Below are 26,161 nucleotides of genomic sequence, written 5' to 3'. Positions count from 1 at the left end.
CTTTATCATGAAGGAAGAAAAACGCTCCCTTCAATAATCAGTCTGTCAAGTCACAAGTTACAAACTCCCCAACTTTCACAACTCCCACTCTTCATAGGCAGTATACACAATGGGCTTATCTGCTCTCTGTGTGTGAACTACATCGGGCAGTTAAACATCTGATAACAGATGTAGTGATGTCTGCCATCCCTCCAATATTCTAAGGGGAGATGGCAGCTTGTGGTGCCAATAAAATACATCTAAAAAAACACAACAGCAATTTCTCTTTTTGACAGATCATGACCCGGTTACTATATAACTGTTTTCTTCCGACTGGACTTTACCGGCAAACTGTGTCACCGCACAGAGGGAAGTGTGCCTCCACTCATAGACAACACAGGGTGTAAACACTGAGGCATTCTTCTGAGCTGAGCTGTTAAAAGCTGGCTAGCTTAGTTTGCTGGCCTCTTCTCCAGCCAATACGTGCTTCCTTCTTTTGTTCAGTGACATGGAAAGAAAATAGTTCAAGGGAACTGAATCTCTACAGCCGATATCTCCAAAACTCTTCAACTCAGATCAAACAAGTGTCTTCAAAACAACGGATAATATGAGAATAATGTAAAATGTCTACATAATTGGTGTACTTAATGTCTTTACAAGCACACTGTACTTATTTATTTTATAAATGGTTTATTTATGCTTCCACAACTCTTGTCTTGGCAAATAAATTGAGCTACTTGAGAAGAGTACCCTGCATGTGGGCCGCTCTGCATTGAATGTGATGGATAAATTCCCGGCTGGACCGATTCTTTCCGAGAGCACTTGAAGGCAGCATCGTTACCACCACCCCACTGTCAGACAGTGACGTCACCTTCCAGCTAGACGGGCAGTTGGAGGCTTCGGGCAGAGAGACGTTGTTGACGTTTTGTTTTGATCGCTTTTGTGTGGATTTTTGGACATCACGCCGACATTATCGGCACATTTAGAAGCCCGCCTTTCGACTCTACCATCACGCCTCAGTGCGGGGATCCAGCAAAGATGAAATGGATGTTTAAAGAGGACCATTCCCTCGGTAAAAGGGGTTTGGGTTGTTATGAAACAAGAGATGTTCTTGTCCTGTCATGCACCCTCCTTTCAGTTTTGCTCTCTCAGCGACGATTTTGCCGTATCATTGCACACAGGCTCAGAGGTGCATGCTCGTCACCGCAGCCCGCAAAATGACTGATGTTGATCCATTATGAATAACGTTGCGTGACTTGCAGCGCATGCTAACATGTTCTCCCTGCAAGTCAGATGACCGCTGTCAACATCGGGTTCACCTCACATGATTGATTCATAACATCATCGGAACGCGTCTGTATTTTGCGTGCAGACATGCTCATCGCTAAATTCCAACTAAGAGTCCGACAATGTAATGTTGTGAACCCCTGGTGGAAAACCCTTGGTAACACACTGTTCAAGTGTAGTGGTTAAAATAGCTTACTCCGCCAAGAAGCACTTGCTCTGGACAACACAGGAAGTTTGTGCATTGCTTCTGACTGCTCAGTGTTTCCCATCCACCGTCTAGTGAAATGCATGTAGAGAATGCACCATATTTGAGTGCAATAAGTAGTGAGTGGGTGTTAGATGAATGCCAAATTGAACAGTGTTTACTTGGTGTTTGGTCCAGGGCTTTAAACACGTGACACTGATATGAACATTTTCAGATTCTTAGGGAAACATCCAATTTCCAGATTATGAATTGTGTTTGGCGCAAAGTTCTCTGTGTACTCAGGATGTCGGGGTAAATAATTTTGCTGTTGTTTAACCTCCTCAGCATCTCTGACCTTCTGTGTTCGTATCGTCCCACAAGTCTCCTTTTTAAAGAAACGCTGCCGCCAGATTGGTAGAGATGTTTCCAGAAGTAGGCCTCCTATCTGGGCTAATGAAGGCGTGCAACGTGTTGAGCCTAAATGGATCCACCGCATCTCGTCACCCATCGCTCTGTTCAGTGTCTGCCTGCTACATCTGGTCTTGCCCACAAAGTGCAGCAGAAATAGATGCACTATCGCTTGCTTCTCTGATAATGATAGGTACTAACATGACTAGTATAACTAAATAAAGGCCTGGTGTGATCCATGATAATCACACTGCATCCTGTACGTCCACTCCTCTCTCTGTCCAGGCTGTTGCCAGTGTTCATGCTGTCCTTGGTCTTGCATATGGATCACTACATCTGACTAGGCTTGGCCGTATTTTGCAGTAAGGCACGAGAGGAGATTCTCAAGAGGCCTTACTCATCCCTTTAATCTCTGGCTTCCTGTTTGTTTCCTGTCTCTCTTTCAGAGCACCGATGTGTGGAGTCAGCCAAAATACGCAACAAATATCCTGACAGAGTACCGGTGAGTGAGGGGGAGGTGTTGTTTTTCAGCAGTGGGATGGGGGGTAAGGCTACACATGGAGTGAGTGTCGGAAAGTCAAGAGATAAGGAGTAGTGGCTGGGAGAGTGAGTGGCAGTTTTCGACTGGAAAGAAGAGAATGAGAGAGTAGTAATGACTTGAGAGATGGATTAGGATTTGGATAGAATTCAGAGAATCTGAGTTTTAACTTTCACCTTGTTGTAAAATACAACTTTTCCACGACTTTCCCTAAGTGCCTTCATGACTTAGTGAGTTAATTGCTTTAGGACTCATCAGGTAGTGGTCACCTCATCTCTGCTCCTCTTCTTTTTACTGAGATGTTGCTATTACTAATTATAAACCTTTTCTTATCACGTAAACAGTGATGTTTTTACAATTTCACTGTGACTGTGACGATATCTGCCAACCTGTCACGTGGTTATTTTGCTTGTAGAGCTCATGGATCTATAAAGGGAAAGCAGAATAGATGCATCATACTATCTTTCATCATTGTATTGTTCCATTTGAAAACCTCTCAAAAGACCGGCCCTACTCCACCTCTGATCACGTGACTTTGTTGGCTTCATTCTCAATGCTTGACTCAAGAGACAGCCAGGCAGTGTGTTAACCTTTGGGGAAACCACAGCTCACAATTCCTTTAACTGGGCCAGGCAACCAGACTGTGTGTGTGTGTGTGTGTGTGTGTGTGTGTGTGTGTGTGTGTGTGTGTGTGTGTGTGCTGGTTCAGGTTGTGGTAGCAGGTTGAGTTGTGGGGCTGACAGGGGAGTTGGCAGCGGCTCAGTGGGGACACAGGAGCAGGAGACACAGGTGTAATGCAGGTGGAAGACAGGGGAGCAGGTGTAGGCTCAGGCTGTGGGTCAGCTGGAGTGGTTGCTGGACTCACCAGGACGTCAGTTGTGGCCCGAGAGCACACGCTGGTGGAATGAGGCACAGAAGGCTAGGTGGCAGGTGGCTTATGGAGCTAGGTCTTGGAGGTAAACCAGTACTGGAGAGGCTCAGGAGAACCAAGGTTAGATCTGAGAATGAGATAAAAAAAAGATGTAGGCAAAAAGTCACTGTGAAATATAGGAGTAAGTCAGCCATCTACCACGTTGTGGAGTCAAAAACATCTGGCAGCGAGTGTAGAGCATACCAGAGTGTTAAAGCTGGAGCTGATGTTAAGATGAGCTGCTGGCGTGAGAGAGGAGGCTGCTGCAGCCAGTACAAAAGGTACAAACAACACAAGAACAGCCACACCAAAGGTCCCAGTCATGCAACTATGATATAGTTTGTTTACAGCCTAATGTTGGCTTTTTACTTTTGGCGATTCCATCTACAATTCAAAAACCACTAAAGTGGTTAAATCAGTCAATTTATGATGATTACCTTGTTGGAAATTATCACAAACTTGTGTTTGCTTAGAGCAGAAAAAGAGATTATTTTCTGCAATAATCCAAAATGCTTTTAAAAATCCCATAGGCTTTTTATTGAGGTAACCAGTGTTTATAGAGGCAAACAGTGCAATACCCCCGTCAGTCACTACCCTCTGACAAGGAAACCTAATACCTGCTCCTTACATGTGAGCTGTTTGTCAAAAATCTTTATTGAATTTGTGAATTTGATTTGTGGCTCTAAACCTGGTCCGACCCTGTCTTTTGATATTTCTCTCACCCAGGCTCTGAACACCTCTTCTGCCACACTGGTAGTAAGGGGATATTGCAGTGCTGAAGACTGACACCTCAGATCATTGTTGCATACAGAGTGATGTTGTGGACAACACAAGGTGTTGAACTAGCTGATCTGAGGAAACCTAGACGAAGAGCCTTTTGTGTGGATGATAATGCCAGTTAAACTCAATCCCTTTAACTAGTTCTTCCATTCTGCACCTGTTAAATAACTGCTGGGAGGAACAGGAAGAACACACAATCAGACAACAATGGATCAAATGAATGTGTCACGTGAAAGGGGTCACTTGGGATTAATCCACTGACAATTATCACCCAACTGTTTCCCTCACTTTAATGAAGTGTTGTAGCTTGTTTCATCTCAATGTTTTGAATTTTGAGTCCCAGTGCTTTCACCATATCCACATTTCTGACACGGCAGGCATCTGATTTCAGTAAAAATGCTCTGGAAAACCCATCTATAGACTATCTGCCCAGCACCAAATGGCAGATAGACGGAGTTAGTATCTAGCTGGTGAATATAATGGAGCATTACGCTGATAATATTTCCCCCCAGGCTTATACGAAATGGAAAAATCTGACCTAAATTGAGAGTGAATTCACTTACATGTGTTCAGTGGCCAGAGAGATGACTCCAAATGACCAATAATGGCTGCATTCCAAATGAAATGCAGAGTTTTTACCTCTGCCAGGGCGGTTGTGTTTTAGGATCAGGAGCCTTCACATGTAGTGTTTCCAACCTGGTACAGAAAGCAGTTCTTATGGAGCATCAGAGGACAGCAGTTTCATGGCAGAACCGGTACAACTGTGGCATTGCCATACTAAGGTGTGGCTATGGAGGCAGGAATATACACTTAACATGCAACCAGTCACTCTCTGACCTAAAACTGAATTGAACTTCAGCCAGGCACAACCATATTTTGTCACACTTCTAATAGTTTTGGAGTTACTGCATATCCAGCGATATACAGTGGTTGCTCATTGTAGAACAAAAGAATCAACTTTTGTATTTGGTGGTGGTCTAAACTCTCCAATTTCTAATTATTTTATTACGTACTGCAGCTAACCTTACAAGTTATGTACTGTTGCATGCAGTGTGTGTACAGTTGAGACAGTTGCTTTATTACAACACTGTGCCTTGGACTCGGACTAACCCTCCAGCTCATACATCCCCTGCAGCCTGTAGCAAAAAAAAGTTAAATGAAGAAGAATGCGGTTTGGAACGCAGCCAATGAGCTGTCACCTGTCAATGTTTCTCAGTGGCTCAGTCAGTGTCACATATTCTCTTCACTAAAGAGGATTCTGGGTCAGAATAGCCAGTAAAGCATTCTGGCTTGATTCCTACGAAAGGTTACCAAATGTAGTAGGACATCCTGGTATTTATGACATACGGCATTGGATATACTATGTATTGGAACATACTAAATGGTAGCTCAACAGTATTGGGAATCAGTGAATGTTCCTGTTAGATGTGTCAACAGGTAACTATTTGTTAGTACCTTAGACATACCAACTTCTAAAGCCATAATATTACATTAAGACTGAACTTAAACAAGGTTCCCAAAGTGGCCATAATAGGACGTGTAAGACTTGTCAGACTCAGCAATAACACCGGTGACATTTTGCAACGGAAATGTTATCGACTAGAGCAGCCAAGTCCAACAAGGTCTGGCTGTAATTCATCAGGATCAGATAAACCAATATTTTTATGTCAAATAACAGGCATAGAAGTTATTTTACAGCAGTGAACTCCAAAGAGCAACTAATACTAACAGCTGTGGATATTAGCGTACTGAGAGCTTAATCCACTGTCATACCATACAGTGTTAAAAGCCCAATCTTCTGTTGTTGTGTGTGCTCCAGGTGATTGTGGAGAAGGTTTCTGGCTCTCAGATAGTGGACATTGATAAGAGGAAGTACCTGGTGCCCTCTGACATCACAGTGGCCCAGTTTATGTGGATCATCAGGAAACGTATCCAGCTGCCTTCAGAGAAAGCCATCTTCCTCTTCGTTGACAAAACTGTTCCCCAATCCAGGTGAGAGCAACACTTCATTCTGCAGCTGTGACAGTGGAAGACTCTGTCAGATAGTGGACTGCTGCTGTCAGACTCTACAGTCAGCACCGCTCCCAGTAGACCTCATGTGCACTGTGCAATAAAAACTCTACCCATATTCATTATTTATCAAGAACAATACTCTGCCACACTGTTTACAATGACACTGTTCATATTGTATTATTCAATATTATGTATAGACAAGTCTATTCTATATCTTACCTTCTAGTATATTGTTTACTTTTACTATTATTATTGTTTATTGTAATATAACTGTCCTGTGGCTTCTGCGACACAGAAATGCCCCAGTTTGCAGGACAAATAACGGAATTCTGATCCTGAAGTAAGGTGCAGTGAGGGAGTGAAATCTTCAATCTTAAATCAAAATTGTTTGCTGTTTTCAATCATCAAACTACATCATTGTGGCATAATGCACTGTAGATTCACATAATATTATAACATTATACAATGACCCGTTTTATGTTATCACGGTACGTTATCACATTATAACATCACGTATTTCATGTTATAAGAAGATGAACAGTATATTAAAAATGTTTGTCATAATGTGACAAGTTTGTGTGTAGCAATAATGAATTCTGAAAATTGTTGTAACATAAACAAAGAAAAAGTCTATAAAGTTAAACCTTTTACAGGAAAACACTGATAGAGATCTGTTTTTCTTTATTGGATGGTAGCAAGTCACTGCTGTACTTCTGCATTCAGCTTCTGAGTAATGAAAATGCTCTTGCCAAATGATACAGTATGAACAAGCTACATAAATTGAGCTCATCTCCCCTTATTGATTGTTTATCCAAGATTTTGACTACTTGCCATCGACCCAGTTGAAGAAGCCCCGAATTTCTCAAATGTCGTCCAACACATTTAAATCAGTGATGATAGACAAAATATTAGAAACACATCTGTAACACAATTGAATTCAACAGCACCACCAGCTACATCCTCTGAAATTATAGTACAGTGAACATCTCTAAATCAAACATATTAACATATTAACCTACACGAAGGACAGATTTACTGCTCGACTGAAGAGATTTAAGATGATTTAGAAAACCATGTCACTATCTCATAGTTTGTCTACAACAGAGCACTGACAAGCTGCTTATGATAGTATCATGTCATGCCATCAGCATTTTTTCACCTCCAAAATATTGATATCTGTACTGCCCTCAAATATCCAGTATCATCTAGCTCTAAGCCACATTTACTTGTTTTTTTTATAAATCTTGCACTATAAGGGTCTGGCTTCCTTAAATGAACATGCAGTGAAAGCTAAAGTCTGACCTTCCTATTTGTGTGTAGTATTTGTGTTTATCTGTCCATCTGTGTTACTGAAAAGCAGGAACATGTGACCTCTTCATGCGTGGGTAATCAATCTCCCTCTGAGCCTCATGAAGCCACACCTGTGCTCTCAATTTACACTAATCTGATTCATTTCACACTCATACCTATTGAAATGCTGGTGTGTTCTAAAAACATGTAGTATATCTGAGGAATCTGACCTGCTTCTCACAGTGATTGTGCTGATAATATTCAAAATGTAAAACTGGCGTACATATGTTCCTAGCATGGTACTACGGTGCCACGCTAAAGAACGAAACCTGACCTCATCCAGCTGTGATGTGATGTGATATGTCGAACTTTTACCTTCTAACCTATAGAAAAACACTGCAGCTTTGTATTTCTTCATTCCAAAACCTAGCGTGGAGTCCCTGAAATATTAGAATCCCCTAAAAGTTATAATCTTTACTTTCTCTATTTTTCATCAGCACTTTTGCATGTACCTAAATAGTAGAAAATAGAGAGTCATTTTTATTGGTAATGGCAGAATCTTTTCATGAGGGAATCACAGGAAATGATGCATATAGGTCATCCAACAGTCTTATTTTATATGTCTTAATAAGGATTTTTAAAAATGTTTTATTTAAGAAAAACTTTTAAACACAAAATGATGTGCTGGCACACACAAAGCATCTCAGCATGGTATATACCGGTATTTAACACGACATTTTCATCACTGTTCCATTTTGAAATGAAATGTTTCATCAAACACTGTTAATTTAATTCTCATCAAAACAGATTATGCAACAGTAATTGTCTATAAATCATAGATAGTAATGAGAAAAAGAGATGTGCAAATGATTGTAAAATCATCCACTGCATTAAATCACATGACAGTTGCAACAATGTTTGACTGGCTTCTGTATTAAAACAAAGACTTTGTTTGGCTGTGTTGTGAAAAGAGACGCTGTACCACAGTAAAACATGTTAACCACTGGTGTCGCCAAAAGTCTTCAGATTTACAACTTTAAGTCCTTAGTTGCTACCTCTTAGTCAGGGGTGCTTAGGGATAAATGTCAAATGAATGCCAGTTGACATTTATCCCCAGCAACAAACAGTAGGCTACTGACCATGAGGGTATTTTGGGGGGTTTTTACTTCACTTTTCCTCGAGTGAAAGGTCATGCCCCGACCACTTTGCAACTTGACCTCATACGCCCCATGAAATATTACCGTACTACCGTCACCACTTCTTTATTCTAATGCTTGATCTCCTTACCTGGTAACATGTCTCACACTATTTTCCAAGTTTTATGACACTCTGGAACGAAATTCCAAAATACTGTGCCCTATTTAAACATGAGAATGGATCTATTGGATGTAATGTCCCCTCTGACTGAAAGCACAAATGTTAAAGGATAAGTTTGCCCAAAAATAAAAAATTCAGTCATTAGCTACTCACCCCCATGCCAATGAAAAGTTGGGTCAAGTTTTGCGGTTCTGCATTTCTGGAGCTTCGCAGCAAGAGAGTGTTGCAGCATTTTCCGAGACAACCGAGGTAGATGGAGACGTAAAAAGCAAAACGTAAAAAAACTGACAAATGGCTTTAAACAGCTCTTCTAAATCCCCTGAAACCTGAAGATCTGAAAAACCTAAGACATCCTCAAATCTGGGACACAGACCAATATAAAAGAAGACTTGGGAATAGCCCTTTTCCACAGCAGACATCTAGACTGTTAGGAAAGGCCCAGTTGTCACTGATAATATTAACTATGGCTTTGTTCCATTCAAGTGTCCCAGCAGAGACAAGGATAGAGAATGTTCTTGCTTGGTTGGAATGAAACACGCCTGATTTGGATCGGGTGTGTTCTTGCTTGGTTGGAATGAAAACCTGCAGCCACTGGATCAGTTTGACACCACTGATCTAGAGGAAGTCCAGTATGCTCTATTGATCATTTTAAAGGGTATTAACCTTTTAACACATTAGTTAAATAGGAAATATTTTCACAGCTATTTTCCTTAATAAAAAGAACACTGTCCCATTTCAACTTTCTCTTTTTCACTGGGGTGAGACAAACTTTATTGTTTTATTAAATCATCATAAAACACACATCACGTCAACAAAATAAATTTGTCTTTCCACAATCAGCTCTGGTGTGGTCGAAATAAAACATCAATTTACAGACTAAGACGTGAAATCATTCTGGCTCTACACGATACTTTTGGCCAGCTGCTGATGACCGACTCTCTTGCTTTCTCTTTCTCTCCATCCATGTCCTGCCTGCTGTGTCTTGTGGCCACATTCCTGATTAGAGTCACTGTAGATCACCTCTGTATTGTATGCTCTGTCTTCACGCTGGCATCTGTCAGGCTGTGTTCAGTCCCAGTCTGCCATCCAGCCACCTTCACTGGGAGGCCGGTTGACTGGGCCTGGGTGACCCTGGTCATTCCCTCTGTCGTCTGAGGTTGCTGTGCAGACAGACTTTCCTTCAGCTAAAAGCCAAAACTCCACTGCTAACAGAGCTAGTTGCTGATGGCAGGAAGTTGCTACAGCCAAAGATAGCTAGAGCAAAGAGTATCAAGTCTAGTATAGTTAGTAGCTGTAAATGGTTTTGCATCTCCCTATAGTTTTGGAGTGTCATAACCCGGCTCCTAGGCCTTGACAGATACGGGAATGGACGCAGGTGATGGTAATGAATTTAAAGTATTTATTTTAATAAAGTAAACAACAGATGAAATAACTGCAAATGTGAGGTGTGTCAGTCAGTAACGTCAGCGGTGTTAACTGTGGATGCGTGAACAGTGAGGTGTAAGGTGTTGTGATGCAAAACAAAACAGAAATCAAACAAAAGACAAAAGCCTGCAGCAGGAGCTGGCTGACATGAGTGCAGGTGAGAGAGAGAGTGCGCATGGTGCTGGGAGTTGGCCTTTTCTGCTATGCTCGGTAATTCATTGAGTTCAGCTCGATTAGCAGTTTGGATGATGCCTTGAGAGACTTTGGTAATAGAAATAACATGACCTAACATGATTCTTCACTACTTATATGTGTATGTATGTGTTGTGTTCTTCAATGATGAGGAAAATACATACAGCTTTGAACCTGCAGCATTTCACAAATTGGGTGTGTTTTCGCTGTTGCATGTGTATTGCAGGTTTTAGAAGAGAAAGCTGAGAAATTCTGTTGATCAGCAAAAAATAACCACTACTGGATGCTTGCATCTTCACAAACCCGTATGTAAATATAATCACTTCTACTTGACATTGACATCTAATCCCAATCTGGTTTCTGCTGTGTGTTGCAGTCTGACTATGGGCCAGCTGTACGACAAGGAGAAGGACGAGGATGGCTTTCTCTACGTGGCCTACAGCGGAGAGAACACCTTTGGTTACAAGGCCTTTTATACAGCACGGGGTTAATGCTTCACTTAATACTAGTGACACACACACACACACACACACACACACACACACACACACACAGAGTAGGGCCTGACATTTCCTGGTGTATAATGTTACACAAGTAATGCACCTACACACTTGGCACAGACGTTTATGGTCAGTTTTTGATAATAAAAATTAGACATCTAGGGTGGAAAATGAACCACACCACACTCAAACAGTAAAGAACCTCTAATTTCTTTTTGACAGTCTCAGATGACCATTAGTGTCAAGAAACACGTCACTTAATGGTTGGTCTTTTTACTGTTTCAAGGTCAGTTGTGGAGAGAAATATCTTTAACACTGCCGTAAAACAAACATACAAACATCACCATACATTATAGGCCCATCAGATTTAATTCATTTTCCAGAGTTAGATTTAAAAAAAAAAAAGAAGCTAATTCAGGCTCTGATACACACACACAACAATCATCACACATGACCAATCATGCTACATTTTCTGTCAGTCCAGATTTGTTGTCACTGATATTTGTGTTTTAATGAAGTGAGAGAGAACCCCTATAATCATGTGAATAGAATCATTAACCACATTATGGATGTATTTGTATGACTCATATCATGCATAAAAAAAACTTGAGTATTTAACTTTAATTTCCTCTCATGGCCACGAGAGGCTATGAGAGCAGATATAAGCATATGAAAGAAGGCAGGTCATGCTACCTAGATGATGCATGGTGGTGCTCAGGGACCTGCACCAGTTCATGGGATGTTACTGAGTGCTTGCCAGAATGGACATTATGTATTTGCACATTACGCTGGCTGAACAAATGTCAGCCATGACCCTCTTTGAACTGATAAACATATCCAACAATTTACTGGAGGTTTATTGAGTAAAATGTTTTGATATTTAACGTTGTCGTCACAGGGCAACAGACAGAAATTACAGCAAACTCACCCAGTTTCTTCTTTTTTACCGGTACATGATCAATCTGAGACACTGTGTCTAAGAGGTACTCAGTGATATAGTGTTGCACTACCCATTCTTCCTTAACCTGCTCTGTCTACCCTCTAGATCAGTTAGTGGTTTCACTTCCCAGAATGCCATCAGCGAAACATTTATTGACATTTCAAACAAACAAAAAAAATAATGTTAATAAAGACTATATTTCTCTTTCATTTTTGGTTACTAAAAGGAATGGAGTCATTGTTTGTGTTATTCATTTAATCTGCGCTTTCCTGCTATGACAGGTCAAAGTATGTGCTGGGAAAAAAGTTAATAAAAGCTACTGAGGCAGATCTTCTGTCCTGGCTGACAGTGTTTTAGACATGAAAATTCTAACGTCAGGCTCAATTGTATTGGAACATAATATGATGTTAATGTCATTGTTTAAATCGATCTAAAATAGATAAACTAAGTGCATAATATAATGGGCTCGGATTAAAAGATTGTGGGACCTAGTAACCATGTTCTACAGTACAGATTAAAGGGAACAATGAACCGAAAATGTTACAAAGATTTTTGTGTTAGCAATTGATTACATGACAATGAGTGCATTCATGAATGCAATCTGATGCTCTACAACGCAATAAGAGCGTGACTATTTAGAATAGTAGAGCATGTGTTTCTTTTTGAATTAAAAAACAGGTGTCAGACAACGGATGAAAGTAAAACTTTCCTTTTTACACGCACTACAATTCAAAATGCAGCGCTTCATGTGCAGGTTTTAGAAATGCAGGCTACTAGCTGGCAAACAGCTCCTTCTGCTCTACTCATGCGAATTGTTTCCTTTAATTCGCCTTCACCGTCAGTCCACAGCTGCTACGTTTATCTAGCACTGCCGTTTTACCTCCTCATGTAACACTGACTGCTCTTGGTGCTGTTTTTCAATTCATTATTTTGGCTTGCTGGTCCACAATCCCGAATCGTATCAACCCAGAAGTGGCAGGCAGCCATTTTCAGCGAAAAAGCTCTGCTAAACCAACTTTACTCTAGTCGCTTAGCAACAATCAACAAGTAAAAGTTAGCCGATAGCTGGTGAAATTAGCAGCTAATGAGGGACACTTTTTCTGAGTAGCGGGTGGAGACCAAAACAGAACCCTGATAAGCAAAAATCCTTTGAGCACTCCGGAAAATGTAGGAAATCACATCCTGCGACAATAACAGGAAGCAGGTCACACATCACTAATTATGTTCTTGGAGACACGAAGTGTTTGACCTTGTCCCTGACCATTAAATCTTGTTCATGTTTTAGTAATGTACGTACAAAAGGCTCTCGGTGGAAATGCTGGTTAATAAAATCACTGAAAGTTTATCTTTAGTGTGCACAGTGCTTTCACATGTTAATAATTAAGCAACCTTGGGTACTTTGAAAGGCATTATAAAAATACAAGTCATTGTTACTACTAGTCCTTACACTACATTCACATATTTAACATGTGTATAATGATACCTTGTTTTTATATGGGCCAAGGTCAGGATATACCAAAATGTAATTCATCTCTCAGATTTTGGTTTGAAACTGAGAACCACTTGTCATCTTTCTTTCTCTTCACTCAGACAGCTCTGAAGCTGACATTCTGGTTTCGGCTGTAGTCTTTGGTGCTGATTCAGAGTAAGACATATCCACGCTTTACTTACTTGACCTATTGAAGCATTCATACTTGTGCACCACAAAGCCCATTCAGGCTTTCCAACATGTTATGCAGATGTGTAATATATTGATGGAATGCTAAGATATTCAGCATTGTTTTATGTCATCAGTGTTGTATGATTGTCAAATATATCTCTTAGACATAAAGGAATTTTAGATAATTGAACGGTGAGGTACCTTGAAGACCTGACCAATAAAAATGAATGTCAAATGAATTGTAGGAGGTTTTTTTTGTTCTGCTCTAAGTGTTTGTTTTAGTTTACTTCCTGTCAGTTTTACAGTTAACAATCACCTTCCTTCTCTCCATGTATCCTCACTGGAAGGACTCTCTTTTCTTTCTTTCTTTTTTTCTTTCTTTCTTTCTCTCTTTCTTTCTTTCTTGTTTTCTTTCTTTTGAAGGTAGCTGTCTTTGCCCTTTTTTTGCAAGTGTTTTTCAACACTTGGCCTGTTTGGTAGTATTAGACGTTGCCAGGAGTGCTAAAATTTGTTGCTTTCCCTGTTCTGCCAGTGCTGGTGTAGGAACTAGAACAGGAGGATCCTGCGCTCTGTGTGTTCGTGAGCAGACAGGACCGCCTATTTATGCAGTTCTCTTTCCTGACTGGTTAAAGTGGGCAGGGATACTAGAAAATGTCTTTCCTCTTTTACTGAACGAGCGAAAAGGTGAGACATGGGTTACTGACTACTCTATAACATTGATTATTGTTGGAGTTATATTATAGAGTTATTTAACACTTATTTCAATAAGAAAGTAACTCTCACAGCAGCTTTTATATGTTAATACTCTTTCACTTCATCAAATTAAAGGTACTACTATGAGCAACGTTTTAAAAGTTTTGACACATGTGAGCACACAACTGTCAGTCTGTCAGTTACTCAGTTCACTTCTTTGGTCCAGAGTACAACATCTCAACCAATATTTGATCAAACTTGTTTCACATAAACCAAAAGATGAACTGTGTTCACTTTGTTGATCCACTGGCTTTTCATATAGTGTCCTTATAAAGTCAACATTGTTAGTTTTGTAATACTTGAACTCCATCGAATATAATCTGACTCCTACATAGAAAGTCGCTCGAAGCTTTGCACAACTCTGTTTACCAATGAATGGATGGACCAACAGAAAGAGATACAGAGATGCTGTGATGTGATTATGTTTTATAAGTCATGTGCCTTTTTGTTATAGGCCACTCCACTGGCCACATCCCCTTTTTCCAGTTGGCATTGATTGTGGAGCGATCGACAGACGGAGCAATTCTTAGAGGCGTTGGTCACCACTAAAACCAAGACCCCCAAATCTCTACAGCACTGGACTGACAATGGTATTAAATACACAATGTAAGACTTAATAGTCATAACCGGCAACGTGCTGTTCAGTATTAGCAGAGCTGAATTGGGTCGTTACCCGTCACTGCAATCTGCTGACCTAAAGCAGTAACGCCAATAATCCTCAGTCCCTCAGTTCAACGTATTCTTTGTCTTTTGTATGAGTGAGTTAAGTGTCCAAGAGGACTGAAATCTGTTCTCGCACACAGTAAGAACACCCTGCTCAAGTATACTGCTCATCACAGCATGACTAGACACATACACCAATCAGCCAAAGCATTAAAACCACTGACAAGAGAACTTTATATGATTAGTCAATATTCTGCTGGGAAACCTTGGGAAACCTCTAGACTCCACTGCAAAACAAGCACACCCCTTCATAGCTGCAATGTGCCGGACCGAGTCCAAACCATGGAGGTTCCACCTTAAAATTCACGGGACTCAGCAAGATTTAAGATGGTTGTTCTGTGTTAAAAGAACATCCACCTGAATACCAGGACCCAGCAGAACATTGCAGTATTAAGACATACAGTCAATGATATTCAGTTTACCTGTCAGTGGTGTTTATGCTTTGGCTGATCAGTATATGTAAAATCATAACTGAGCAGAATGCTAGTGGGAGGGAGACACTATGGGAGAGCGTTCAAACAAGGACAGGGAATCTAACACAGCATGTAACACACATTGTGAAAATAAAAGCATCATCTGAGGACACTGAGGAGGGGTCATCGACCTCTGAACAGCACGACAGCGCTGGGTGTCCTGCTGTTGCAAGCAGTCACATCCTGGACTATGGAGAGTCAAATATAGTCAAATAATATTTATCCAGATTGACCAGCTGACCCAACAGAGGTTAGGAAATGAAGACTCTCAAACTTTTTGTCCTTTTATTAAAAATGTGACATAATGAACATGACTCAGAGTGTGTCTTGTTTACCAGTATGTTACTGCCATCTTTAGTTTGAAATGTGTGTTTCACAGGCTCTAGGAAAGACAGTACAATACAGACCAGCATTTCATTTGACCTGTGACCTCATGGTTCTTGCTCCACAACAAAATCACTTCTTCATCAACCTTGATAATGATATTTCAGCTGGAGAGAGTGTGCTTTCAGTGGAAGAGAAGGAGAGCTCTGTCACTGCGGGGCCACAGAGGGAACGCCTGGCTGTGGAGCTGCTGCCAGGCCTGCTGGTATGACTCAGATGCCTGCTTGTAGTCCCAGTAGGTCTGCAATTCTGTTCTCCTGAAGAAATAAACACAAGAGGAGTATGAGTGGAAACCCCACTTAATGATTACACTTGTATATATAATGCTTACATGATTATTTAAAACGTGTAATTTGTAAGACATGGCCAGAACTTGGTAACCTGACATGCCAGATGGTTACTTTCACAAATCCATCTGGAGAGGAGCTGCGAGGAAATGTTTGGAAACGTATTTTATGTAAACCTGCCGCTATGGCAGCATCCACGCTAACCCAGGGGCCGCCACTGTTTACAGGCTAGCAGTCGCTTCTCGCTGCCATCACATCCAAAGTCCGTCTGCTGCTTGCTGCCTCCAATTCTTCAAAGGACGCTGATTGGTCTGATCATCCTTTGACCAACAACAAGCCTACAGCTTAAAGGCTGGCGTGGCAGATTGCTGAGGCTACATACCTGCGAATCCACCTGCCTTGCAAGGTACAGAATTTGGAGATAGCTCCAAAAACATATGGGGCAGTGTATCACCAGAGTATCAACGGCTACCCTTTGCTAGCTGTCACCATGGAGTCACCATGACCATGGGTAACATGGCTCAGCTCAACCAGGTTTAGCAGCCTGAGAATAAACACGGCGGCGACTGCCCACTGCCTCAAGGACCGACGGAAGTCAGTTTGAAGACTGTGCTTTTACAGCAGGTCTGACTTTGACTCTTGGGACGATGAGACAAGGCAGGAGAGGCATGAAGAGAGAGAGGCAGCCATCACAACAGGCAAAAGTCCCATTCAGCCAAGCCTCATCAAATATCAAACACAATCCCCCTTATCACTCTACATTTTAAAGCCCTGATAACAGCTTAACCATAATTTGAGCTCACCAGGTCTAGGATCTGCATCAAGTTGTACTCACTCAAAGGTAGCAGCCAACTAAATACTCCTAATTATTTTCATCAAGATCCATGCATTATTCCCTGAGCAATTTACAAAATTATTAATTATCTCACAATGTTAAAGGGAGTAGAAAAAATCCTAAGCCCTTCCCTTTATCCACATTTGTACGGATTTGCGTTGACCTGGCCTCCAAATTGGTCCCCAGATCCTAATTTGAATGAGCATCCGTGGGATGTGCTGAAACAAATCTGATCCATGATCCCATCCCCCAACACACAGGACCCAAAGGATCTACAACAAAAGTCTCAGGTCCAGATACCACAGGACACCCCCAGAGGTCTTATGACAATTCCTTGACAATTCAGAGCTGTTCTGGCTGCACAACGGGAGCCTGCACAACACTAACAAGGTTGTTTTAATGTTGTGGCTGATATATGTATATTGTTGTCCTGATATTAGACTAAGTATGGTCTTAGATTTTGGACGTCATTATATGGTGATATGGCAAAAGTGTTGACTGTTCCTGGTTTGAAAGGCTGCAGTCAAGTGATTTCATTTTCAAAACTTACCAGACTGGTCTAACACTTTTCTTTACCAACTAAGTCACTCTAATTCACATTACTAATGTTTTTTTGTTGTTTTTTTATCACTATATCATCATCACGTAACAACAGTCATTCATATAAAGTTGATATCAAGATATTAGGTCAGATTATTGGCCAGTCCTAGCATTTATGAAGTGCTTTTGAGAATATTTCAAATATAATTCATGCATTGTGTTATAGTCTAAAAATATTGCAATGCATTAACAAATAATATAATAATAAATGTGAGATTCCCACAAGTAAGTAGGGTAAGTAAGAGAGTAACTGTTATGCAGATTATGTGGTGCAGTTTGGATGTCAATAGCCAAATGCTTCAACTTAAAGACTGATGTCCTATCAGAAACAAAACTCAGACATGTGGCCTCTCCCTGATCCCACAGTTATCTCTTGTCACCAGACATACCACTGTCATTGCAGATAATGTTGTAATGGTGTTGTTGGGTGAATAACTGTCTCTCTGTGTGTAAGTTCAGTGTTCAGTGGACCTGTGTGTTGGCTAGGATGGACTGGGCTGGGATCAGGTTATCTGCTAAAATTCTGATAAAACAGAGGGACCACTGTTCTCCGTTCTCTCAGCCACCAGCACACAAACACACATTCACGAACATTGAAATGTGAGCACTAATGTCACATACAAAGACACACACACACACACACACACACACACACCATGTTTGGTGTAATCTCAGCAAGCTATGTGATACCCTATACTCTTAGGAAAAGTGGGAAATGGTGTGGTCCAGTACAAAAAACAGACAGAACTCATGAGTTCTTCATTACTCTGTGTTCTCTTGTTTATTTTAATTATCCAGATATTACTGTGACTAGATTGAAGCTTTCAGTGCATTCATTAAAGGAACAGGTCATCCAAAAAAAGCAAACTCCAGTCATTATCTACTCCCCAATGCCAATGTGAAGTCGGGTGAAACATTTCTGGAGCTTCATAGCAAAAAAAATCGAAAAACATTTTTGTTCTTGGTTGCTGTTTTAATGTTTCAAAACAAGCCTCCAGTTGCTTCAGCTGTTCGGCAGAATGCTGCAATGCTGTTTAACAGCCATGAAACGTTTAATGAACTACGAACCTTCACTTGACTTTCCATCAGCATTGGGGTGAGTAGATTATGACTTTTATGAATTTTTACTTTGTGTGAATTGTTCCTTTAAATGAGTTCTCCTTGAAGAAAAACACCAGACCCTTAAAACATAAACCTGTGCATGCAAATGCCAGTTACATTTAGTCTTTCTAATGCTGTGACTGTGATACATTATTTGCTTGCTGTTTTTGTTATCCGTCTCACTGCTGTCGATTTGACATACTTCAGCAGCAGATGAGATAAGAGTTACCAAAAAGGACAAACTGATGAAAGCCAGGCATGGTTTGGGGATCTTCACGAGTGTTTTATGCTGATCAGATGCTTAAAACCACAGAGAGATCATCAAAGAGCCTATTGTCTGTTACCTGAGAGAGCTGGGAAGTGCTGAAGGGTCAGTGGCCGATACCAGAGACAGAAAGACGTGGAAAAGCTCCAGTTTACACAGAAGAGACCTGAAGACGCACAAACATGCATATCTGTCACTTACATTTGGTATACATGATTAATGTATAGAGATAACATGCAGTTTCTCCTTTATATCATCAGTTATGATGAGTGTTTGTTGGCTCTACCTGGCTTTAGCTGTGCCTAAAGCCTTCTTGGTGACTCCATGTTTGTAGCCGTTGGCAGTGACATCTATTGGCTGCTCGGGCACATTACACCAGCTGATGGCTGTAACACATGTGGACTGTATTTACTAAAGACACTCAAATAAACCACCAAAAAATCACAATATAAGTACTTTGTTTTTCATGGTGAATCTGTAACTCATGATGTAGACATTAGAAGCCCTGATGACTTCTGGGAAAAAAGTTAATGAATGATCTCGGTTTTTGCACATATATCCAACTTTGTGATGCGTGTGTCTCCCCTAAAATGAGGTATGCTGCAATTAAGAAGTGAACTTGTTTGATATTGGCTTAAATGTGACAAACCCTCATTGATATGTAAAAGTCACACTCTGCAGGTTGAAGTTTTTTGGTATCACAACGTTTGTTTACTTGAACTGAGAAAGATCACCATGGTTAGCTGTGCAGCACATCTGACCAATCAGATCACTGGAAACCCACAGTCGTCATCCTAGAGGGTCCTGAGTGGGTGATAAATACTAAGTTCACAAATCACATCACAAGAATCTTTCATTCTTGACAGTGTTGTTACTTTTTACAGTTCTATTCCATCACAGCAGCTGAAAAACAACATGAAGCCACTGAATACCACTACAGTCGGTTGATATCCAGCTACCAGTCATCTAGAATGACCAACGATTGGGTCAGTGAAGACGGGTGACCCAAAGAGCATCAGACTTGGTTGGACTTGCTTAGAAGAACCAGCCCCTCACCAAGGGGGCAGCATTATAACATTGTCATATAATAACAGATACAAACAGCATTAACCTTTTAAGCCCCAAGTCAATTTCCTAGGGTTAGGGTTAGGGTTAAAAACCCCAAGGTCCCCCAATTGGGGGGGGTAAAGGGTTAAGAGACTAAGCAATGGTCACACTTTGCAAAACAAAAAATATTTCAGAAACTCACAATAATAAAAACAATTAAACCAAAGCAGACAAAGAGCTCTATTCTCCCAGATCCTTGTAAATATACTTCAGTTCACTAACAGTTATCAGCTCTCACAATATCAATGCCAGGTCTCCAGGAGAAAAGGGGAGAGGATTCAAAAGCTAACTCCGCAAACTGGCATCTGTAAAACATGTTGCGAAACACGCTGTGCTGGTTTTGATTATCTCCACCATCCACACGGCATCAGTGGACAAGACTCTGTGGTTTACTTGTGAGTGTTCACGTCCTCAGACGGTTGGATCATTTCAGAGTGAAAGTCATACGGGTTGAACCACAGTTTTGTGACTGACAATGACAACACAACATCATATCACATGTAAATACACAAAAAGGAGCCTTTGACTGGTGTGACACTGTTTCAGTTTAAATCTGATGCCTCCATGATTACCATGAGTGTGAAGATTGGCTTTTTCTGTAGGGTTACTATAGTTATTCTTAAAGACTGTCATCAGGTCAGATTCCAACTGTTTAAAAACTGAACAAGTATTAAATGTATGCTGCATCTTTCTTTCATTCTCTCATGTTCAAAACAAATTCACGCACTAGCAGATCAAAATGTATAGAAACAAGGTGGGGAAACACTGTCACTTCTGTCCACAGGGGCCAGAATCACCAAAAAATGAGTTCCTTGTAATGACCTTAATAACCGTGAGCTAGGACTTCGGCTGATGTGACTGGGCTGAATTTGTTTGGTTTTCACGCACAAAATCAGTTGTATCTTTCAGTTTCCTATCATAAATACAACATGGGTGTTGAGAGACTATCCTACCTGCCCCACAGGGGGAGATTCGTCCCTGCCCGTCCTTGTGTTGAAGCTCGGTCTGGCCCTGGCTAAAGGAGAACTCCAGGCTGGACTGGAACAACACAGGTGGACACACAGAGAAACCAGCTGGGAGGGCGGACACATGGGAGCACCTGGGAAACACAAGAGGAATCAAACAGAGTCTAATAATCAATAACAGTCATTTCCCAAAGCCCACTGATCGACACTATTAAACTCAGAGATATCGCATTTGAAATCATATTCATCAATTGGCTCATCACTCTTCACCTTGTGACCAAAGCTCTGTGCGTCACTTCTTGGCTGTATGGACACTTGCCAACCACCACAGTGCTGAAATAGAGCGCCTCCTGTAGGTAGTGGGACAGCAGCGCGCCCTGGAAGCCCAGCACCCCCCAGCTGGCCATCTTGTCACTGCAGGAGAGGGACAAAGTGGGCTCTCCCCGACCAGGCTTCACCCTGAGCACCCCTGCGCTGTGGTACCCTATGCCAGGGCGTAGAGGGTCCGCTGGGCCACCCGGAACACATTTGGCACCCGTTCTATGAACGTCTGGGACCTGAGGGTGCAGTCCAGCACTGTCGGAGGGGCCTCTACATCTTCTATCAAGACATGCTGCAACTTGCGAGACAGTTTGAGGTGTTTCTGCAGCAGGACTCTGTGACAGAGCGTCGCTTCTGGATGCATTTGAACAGAAGGATTGTTTGGGGTCTCTTCTGTCCTCTCCCTCTGTCTCCTGGTCCTCAAGACGTGGAAGTTTAGTGTTCTTCCCTTCACCTGGTTCCTCTGCTTTCCTTTTCAGGACTCCTCCTCCATCGGCTTCTTCGTGTTCCTTTACAGCTGTGACAGGAGGGCAGGGCTGAGACTGCCTGTCAGTCATAGGGATGATGGAGGCGTCACCACCTGGTAATACACACAGTTGAGCAATACCTTTGTGAAGGATGAGATATGGCTAATCAGGGATGCAACAAAAGATTATTTTCAGTATTGAGTATTCTTCAGATTATTTTAAATCTTTATCGATTAGTTATAGATTAGTTGTATCTATAAAATGTCATAAAACAACTGTTCAAAACTCTGAGACTCTACAACTACCACTACTATCATAAATTACAAAGAGACGTCTGGGATCAGAAAATGTTTGACAGTTATGCTTGAAAAATGGCTGAAGGGATCAACTGTCAATCAAAATAGTTGGCGAGTCACTTTCTTCCGACTGGCTAATATGCTACGATTATCGTGCTAACCGTTGCAGCGCTAACTGATATTTTGGTACCGAGATTGTCTGACTACATTAAAAGTCCCCGACACAGAACCAACATCAACATGGCAGACTCAAAGTCTCTTCTTTTTAGTAACTGCAATAAACAGAAACTGCGAAGAAAGATGTGAGGATCCTGGTCACATGTGCCCGATTAAAAAGAAGAAGAAAACATCATATAGAATGTCAAAAAAAACCAAACAAACTCTGGGTTCATAGATAAATCTTGCACTACTCCACAGAAAAAATAAATATATCTAAAGTGCAACACATTTGCACATGACAAAATACATAGCTTGATTTAAACCCATTATTCTATGTAAATTACCGGTGGCCCCATTAAACAAACACTGTGACGCAGACAGCCAGTCAGGCACACTGGGAGCCTACTGGACTCACAGGGAGTGTGACTGGTGAAGAAGACGAAGGAAACGCCCGGCTGAAGCTTCCACTTGCCCTGCTGATCTGCCGGACGAAACACAGAGCTGTCCCTGCAACTCACAGCTCTGTGCAGCTCCTGGATCAGGTACCTGCAATTTCACACACAACACGCTGAGAGTTTAACCTCATATTAAATGTTCAACTGTCAGTGTGGAGTTACTGTGGCAGCTACTAGGGACACTCAAAAGACTAATACCATTACACACCTGATACACCCCCTTCTGGCAATGACTTCTGCATGGCTATCATTCAGCACATCACCTAAGCAGATGACAGAATAAAAAAAAAAAAAAACATAAAAACACTGATATGTCTGTTTTCAGAAATTAAGACAATATTTTAATTATGCTTTTGACGATGGACTTTTATAGTCAGTGCTCTCCACAAGTTGAGAAGTGTTTTGTTATGATAGGAGGTCCTGAAAGATGATTGCAAAACAACACTGTACCCACTAGCTTCTTTCTAGGGAAGATACTTTACATTTCTTTAATCCATGTGTGCACAGCACATTGAACTGTGCACAGATGGAACAAAAACACAAAAAATATACTTTCTGGATGAAGATCTATTTGGTTGGGCTGCCAATAAATACTCCATGTATGGATGATGGACTCACTGATTCTTCAGCAACTAAATGAGGACCACGATCAAGACAACACACCTTTGGGACTCATTGCAGAGCGTCCGATACATTTGGTCCCAGTTCCCAGAGAAACAACCTCCATTTTATCTGTAAAAGGGAAAAAGAAAAAAAAAAACAAAACATGTCATTACAATGTCATTTTCTTGACATTTTCTGTCTTTGTACTTTCACATTTGTCTTCATATTCAACACATTTTCATATCATGCTTCGTGGGCTTTGAATTCTCATTTGTGTGTCTACAGTCGTGCATGGTACAGTTGCGTCACTGCCATGATCTGAGAGAAAACTGGTCAGGACGGCCCAGAGTCAACCAAAAAACACCAAACGCAAAGCCTGCAATGAATTAGAAGCATCTGGAAGACGCGTGTCAGTGCCCACTGACAAGTGTGTTTTAGCTGAGAGGCTGCGTGCAAGAAAGAAGGACTTGATCCTTAAAGCTCAACTGAAGTGTGCTGCGGATGACACTGAAAAAGAAAAAAACCTCCTGGAGGAAAACTCCAGCATGTTGTTGCAGATATATATGTTTGAAGGACAGAGGTTGAGGCCTTTAACCCCAGGAACACCCCACCTGCTGTCAGCTGTTTTTCTGTCAGTTGATCTGCTGCTTAAAGACAGTAAATCGATTAATGAAGAAGGAGGATTATCTCCAAATTCTTCAGGAAAAACTCAAATCATCTGTCAGAAGATTGGCCCTTGGGTGCAGCTGGGTGTTCCAACAGGTCAATGATCCCAAACACACATCAGAAGTGATACATTTCTGATCCAGCAGATGTGTTCATATTTTCAGAAGACCTAGAATAATCTCATTACAGATACAAACTTCACGAATGCTTTTTGTGACAATGTAGTATGTGTTCCTCTCACTACATCAAGGCAAAATCAGTAGAGGATGCTGCAGCTGTAGCTCGTTCCGCTGTCCAACCTGTGTCAGAGTTCGCACACCGGGTGACTTGGACCACAGCGGCCAGCAGGGTCCACTCTCTGCCCGGCTCAGGCTTCCCTCTCCGGGGAAGTTGGTCGAAACGCTCGTAGCACAACCTGGCGACTTCATCCGCGTTGACCATGTTACACCGGACGGGGCCGTGTGAGTGTGAGTGGAGGCTGACGGGCATTACAAATGCAACTTCAGTTAACGGTAAATATATTTTAAATAGTCACACTGTCGCCTCAACTAAATCTACACGCTGTGCTGACAAGCTTCGGCCGGATGGGCTGCTTGGAGGAACCTCGAGAAGACCGGGCAGTTACTTCCGGGCCGAACCAAGGAAGTCTGTACTTTCACAATAAAGGTCCTTAAACGGTATATTTGATAATTCATGCATTAATTGTAAAATTGTACTAGTATCCTTTTTAGCAGGCATTATATTAGTATAAATGTAATTCACAATTCACACATTCAAGAAAACGTAGAAAGACAAAAAAAAAACAAAAACTTATCCTATGCTATATTCCACACAATGTGTATTGATAGTAAAATGTGTTGTAGAGTGGAGAAGTTGTGTTATTAATATTTGCGTTGTAGTGGGATCTGTGGCAGCAGTCACACTCTCTATAACCTGTTAAATCTAAATGTGTATTGGATCCAGAGTCAGTTTCTTTACTTTTAACAACATGTTGTTTTTCTGAGCTTCTCTCAAGACATACTGAGGACAACTTCTCTTGTTCAAAGGTTGTTCTTTTTAAACACGGTGATCAGGTAAATATAGATGCATTTAATTGTTTGGTTATTGTCCAAACAGATGCAGAATTCGTCATGTATATGAGCTTTTTCATTATTTTCCCCAAAGGCAGAGGCTAATTTGTTTGTACACAAGTGCACATATCCGAGGGTGGAGGAGAATATTTCCTCATACATATTACCTTAATCTGTATAATATGCATACAGGACACTCGGTGATTGAGTTATATTAAACTCTACAAATATCAAAGTGATTAAAGTCAATTATTAATAGGGAAAGTCCACCCAAAAAGGAAAATTCAGTCATTATCCACTCACCAGTTCCATAGTCCACAAAATATTTCAGGAGCTTCACAGCAAAACAGTGTTCTTCTAAAGAACTGAAGGAGATGGGGACTTGTTTTGAAACGGCAAAAACTCCAATCCACATATCTCCATTTTGTGTCCTACAGTACCAGGGCCGGAAAGTAATGAAGTTTAATTACTCGGTTACATAGATTTTCCAGTATGTGTAATTTACTTATTTAATTTTTTTTTTTATGTCAATTTTTTACTTCTCCTCCCTACATTTTAACACATGTATCTGTACTTTCATTTTCAAAACAGGCTCCTTACTTTAGTTTTGATACATTTGAGAGGAATGATTGATAGTTGTTTTATTCTTAATTGGTGGTGTACCTTCCCTCCAGTATATAATGGGATTGAATGGGGACTCACAGCACATGAACTGCTGCTCCAATCTAGTGAGCCATGACAATATGAGGTTAACAACATGAAATAACACTTCACTTCATCAACACTAAAGTACAAGTTAAAGTAAATTATGCATATATTAGCATGTATTGATAAAGTGTATACTAGGGGTCGATTTATAATCAGCCTGATAGTCAGATTATCTATTCTGCATTTTTCTAATAATCTGAATCAGTTTTTAGTTCAGTTTTGAATTATGTAAATTAGGATGCACTTCTTTGGCTCTGATGCAGCATTCAGTGCACAAAATAACTATTAAATGAAGTTATCAAATACAAGGAGCAGAGTAAAAAGTACAATTTTACCTCCAAAATGTTGTGGAGTAAAAGTATGAAGTAGCAGAAAATGGGAAAACTTGAGTAAAGTACAAATATCCCTCAAGTGGGGTACTTGAGTGAACGTACTTAGTTACATTCCATCACTTATCTTGGCTGTATCACAGGGAAAATTTCTAGGCCTGTCAGCTTTTT

At 41.0% G+C, this 26,161-nt stretch overlaps 2 protein-coding genes across 3 annotated transcripts; one reads left to right on the top strand and one right to left on the bottom strand.

The window, feature by feature from the left end:
* Window positions 1-845: 845 nt before the first annotated feature.
* Window positions 846-18,135, top strand: gabarapl2 (GABA(A) receptor-associated protein like 2). 2 transcript variants are annotated; one of them, XR_005076644.1, is made up of 5 exons: window positions 846-1,051; window positions 2,305-2,360; window positions 5,906-6,078; window positions 10,700-10,876; window positions 18,104-18,135. XR_005076644.1 is itself a non-coding variant. In XM_037108170.1 (4 exons), exons 1-4 carry the CDS (start codon window positions 1,018-1,020, stop codon window positions 10,812-10,814), a joined length of 378 nt encoding a protein of 125 aa, XP_036964065.1. In that variant the 5' UTR covers window positions 846-1,017; the 3' UTR covers window positions 10,815-13,664. The 2 variants fall into 2 exon arrangements, 1 of the variants encoding a protein (XP_036964065.1); XM_037108170.1 differs by lacking the exon at window positions 18,104-18,135 and having other exon boundaries at window positions 10,700-13,664.
* Window positions 15,634-24,522, bottom strand: adat1 (adenosine deaminase tRNA specific 1). The gene is made up of 9 exons (XM_037108168.1): window positions 24,183-24,522; window positions 23,278-23,346; window positions 22,823-22,877; window positions 22,575-22,705; window positions 21,187-21,817; window positions 20,905-21,050; window positions 19,131-19,230; window positions 18,924-19,010; window positions 15,634-16,013 (listed from the first exon to the last, which is right to left on the bottom strand). Exons 1-9 carry the CDS (start codon window positions 24,370-24,372, stop codon window positions 15,881-15,883), a joined length of 1,542 nt encoding a protein of 513 aa, XP_036964063.1. The 5' UTR covers window positions 24,373-24,522; the 3' UTR covers window positions 15,634-15,880.
* Window positions 24,523-26,161: the final 1,639 nt, after the last annotated feature.

This window comes from Acanthopagrus latus, chromosome 8 (genome assembly GCF_904848185.1).
Source record: "Acanthopagrus latus isolate v.2019 chromosome 8, fAcaLat1.1, whole genome shotgun sequence".
Taxonomy (NCBI): Eukaryota; Metazoa; Chordata; class Actinopteri; order Spariformes; family Sparidae; genus Acanthopagrus; species Acanthopagrus latus.
The sequence above is the reverse complement of the archived record's forward strand: the minus strand, read 5'-3'. Positions and strand labels throughout refer to the sequence as shown.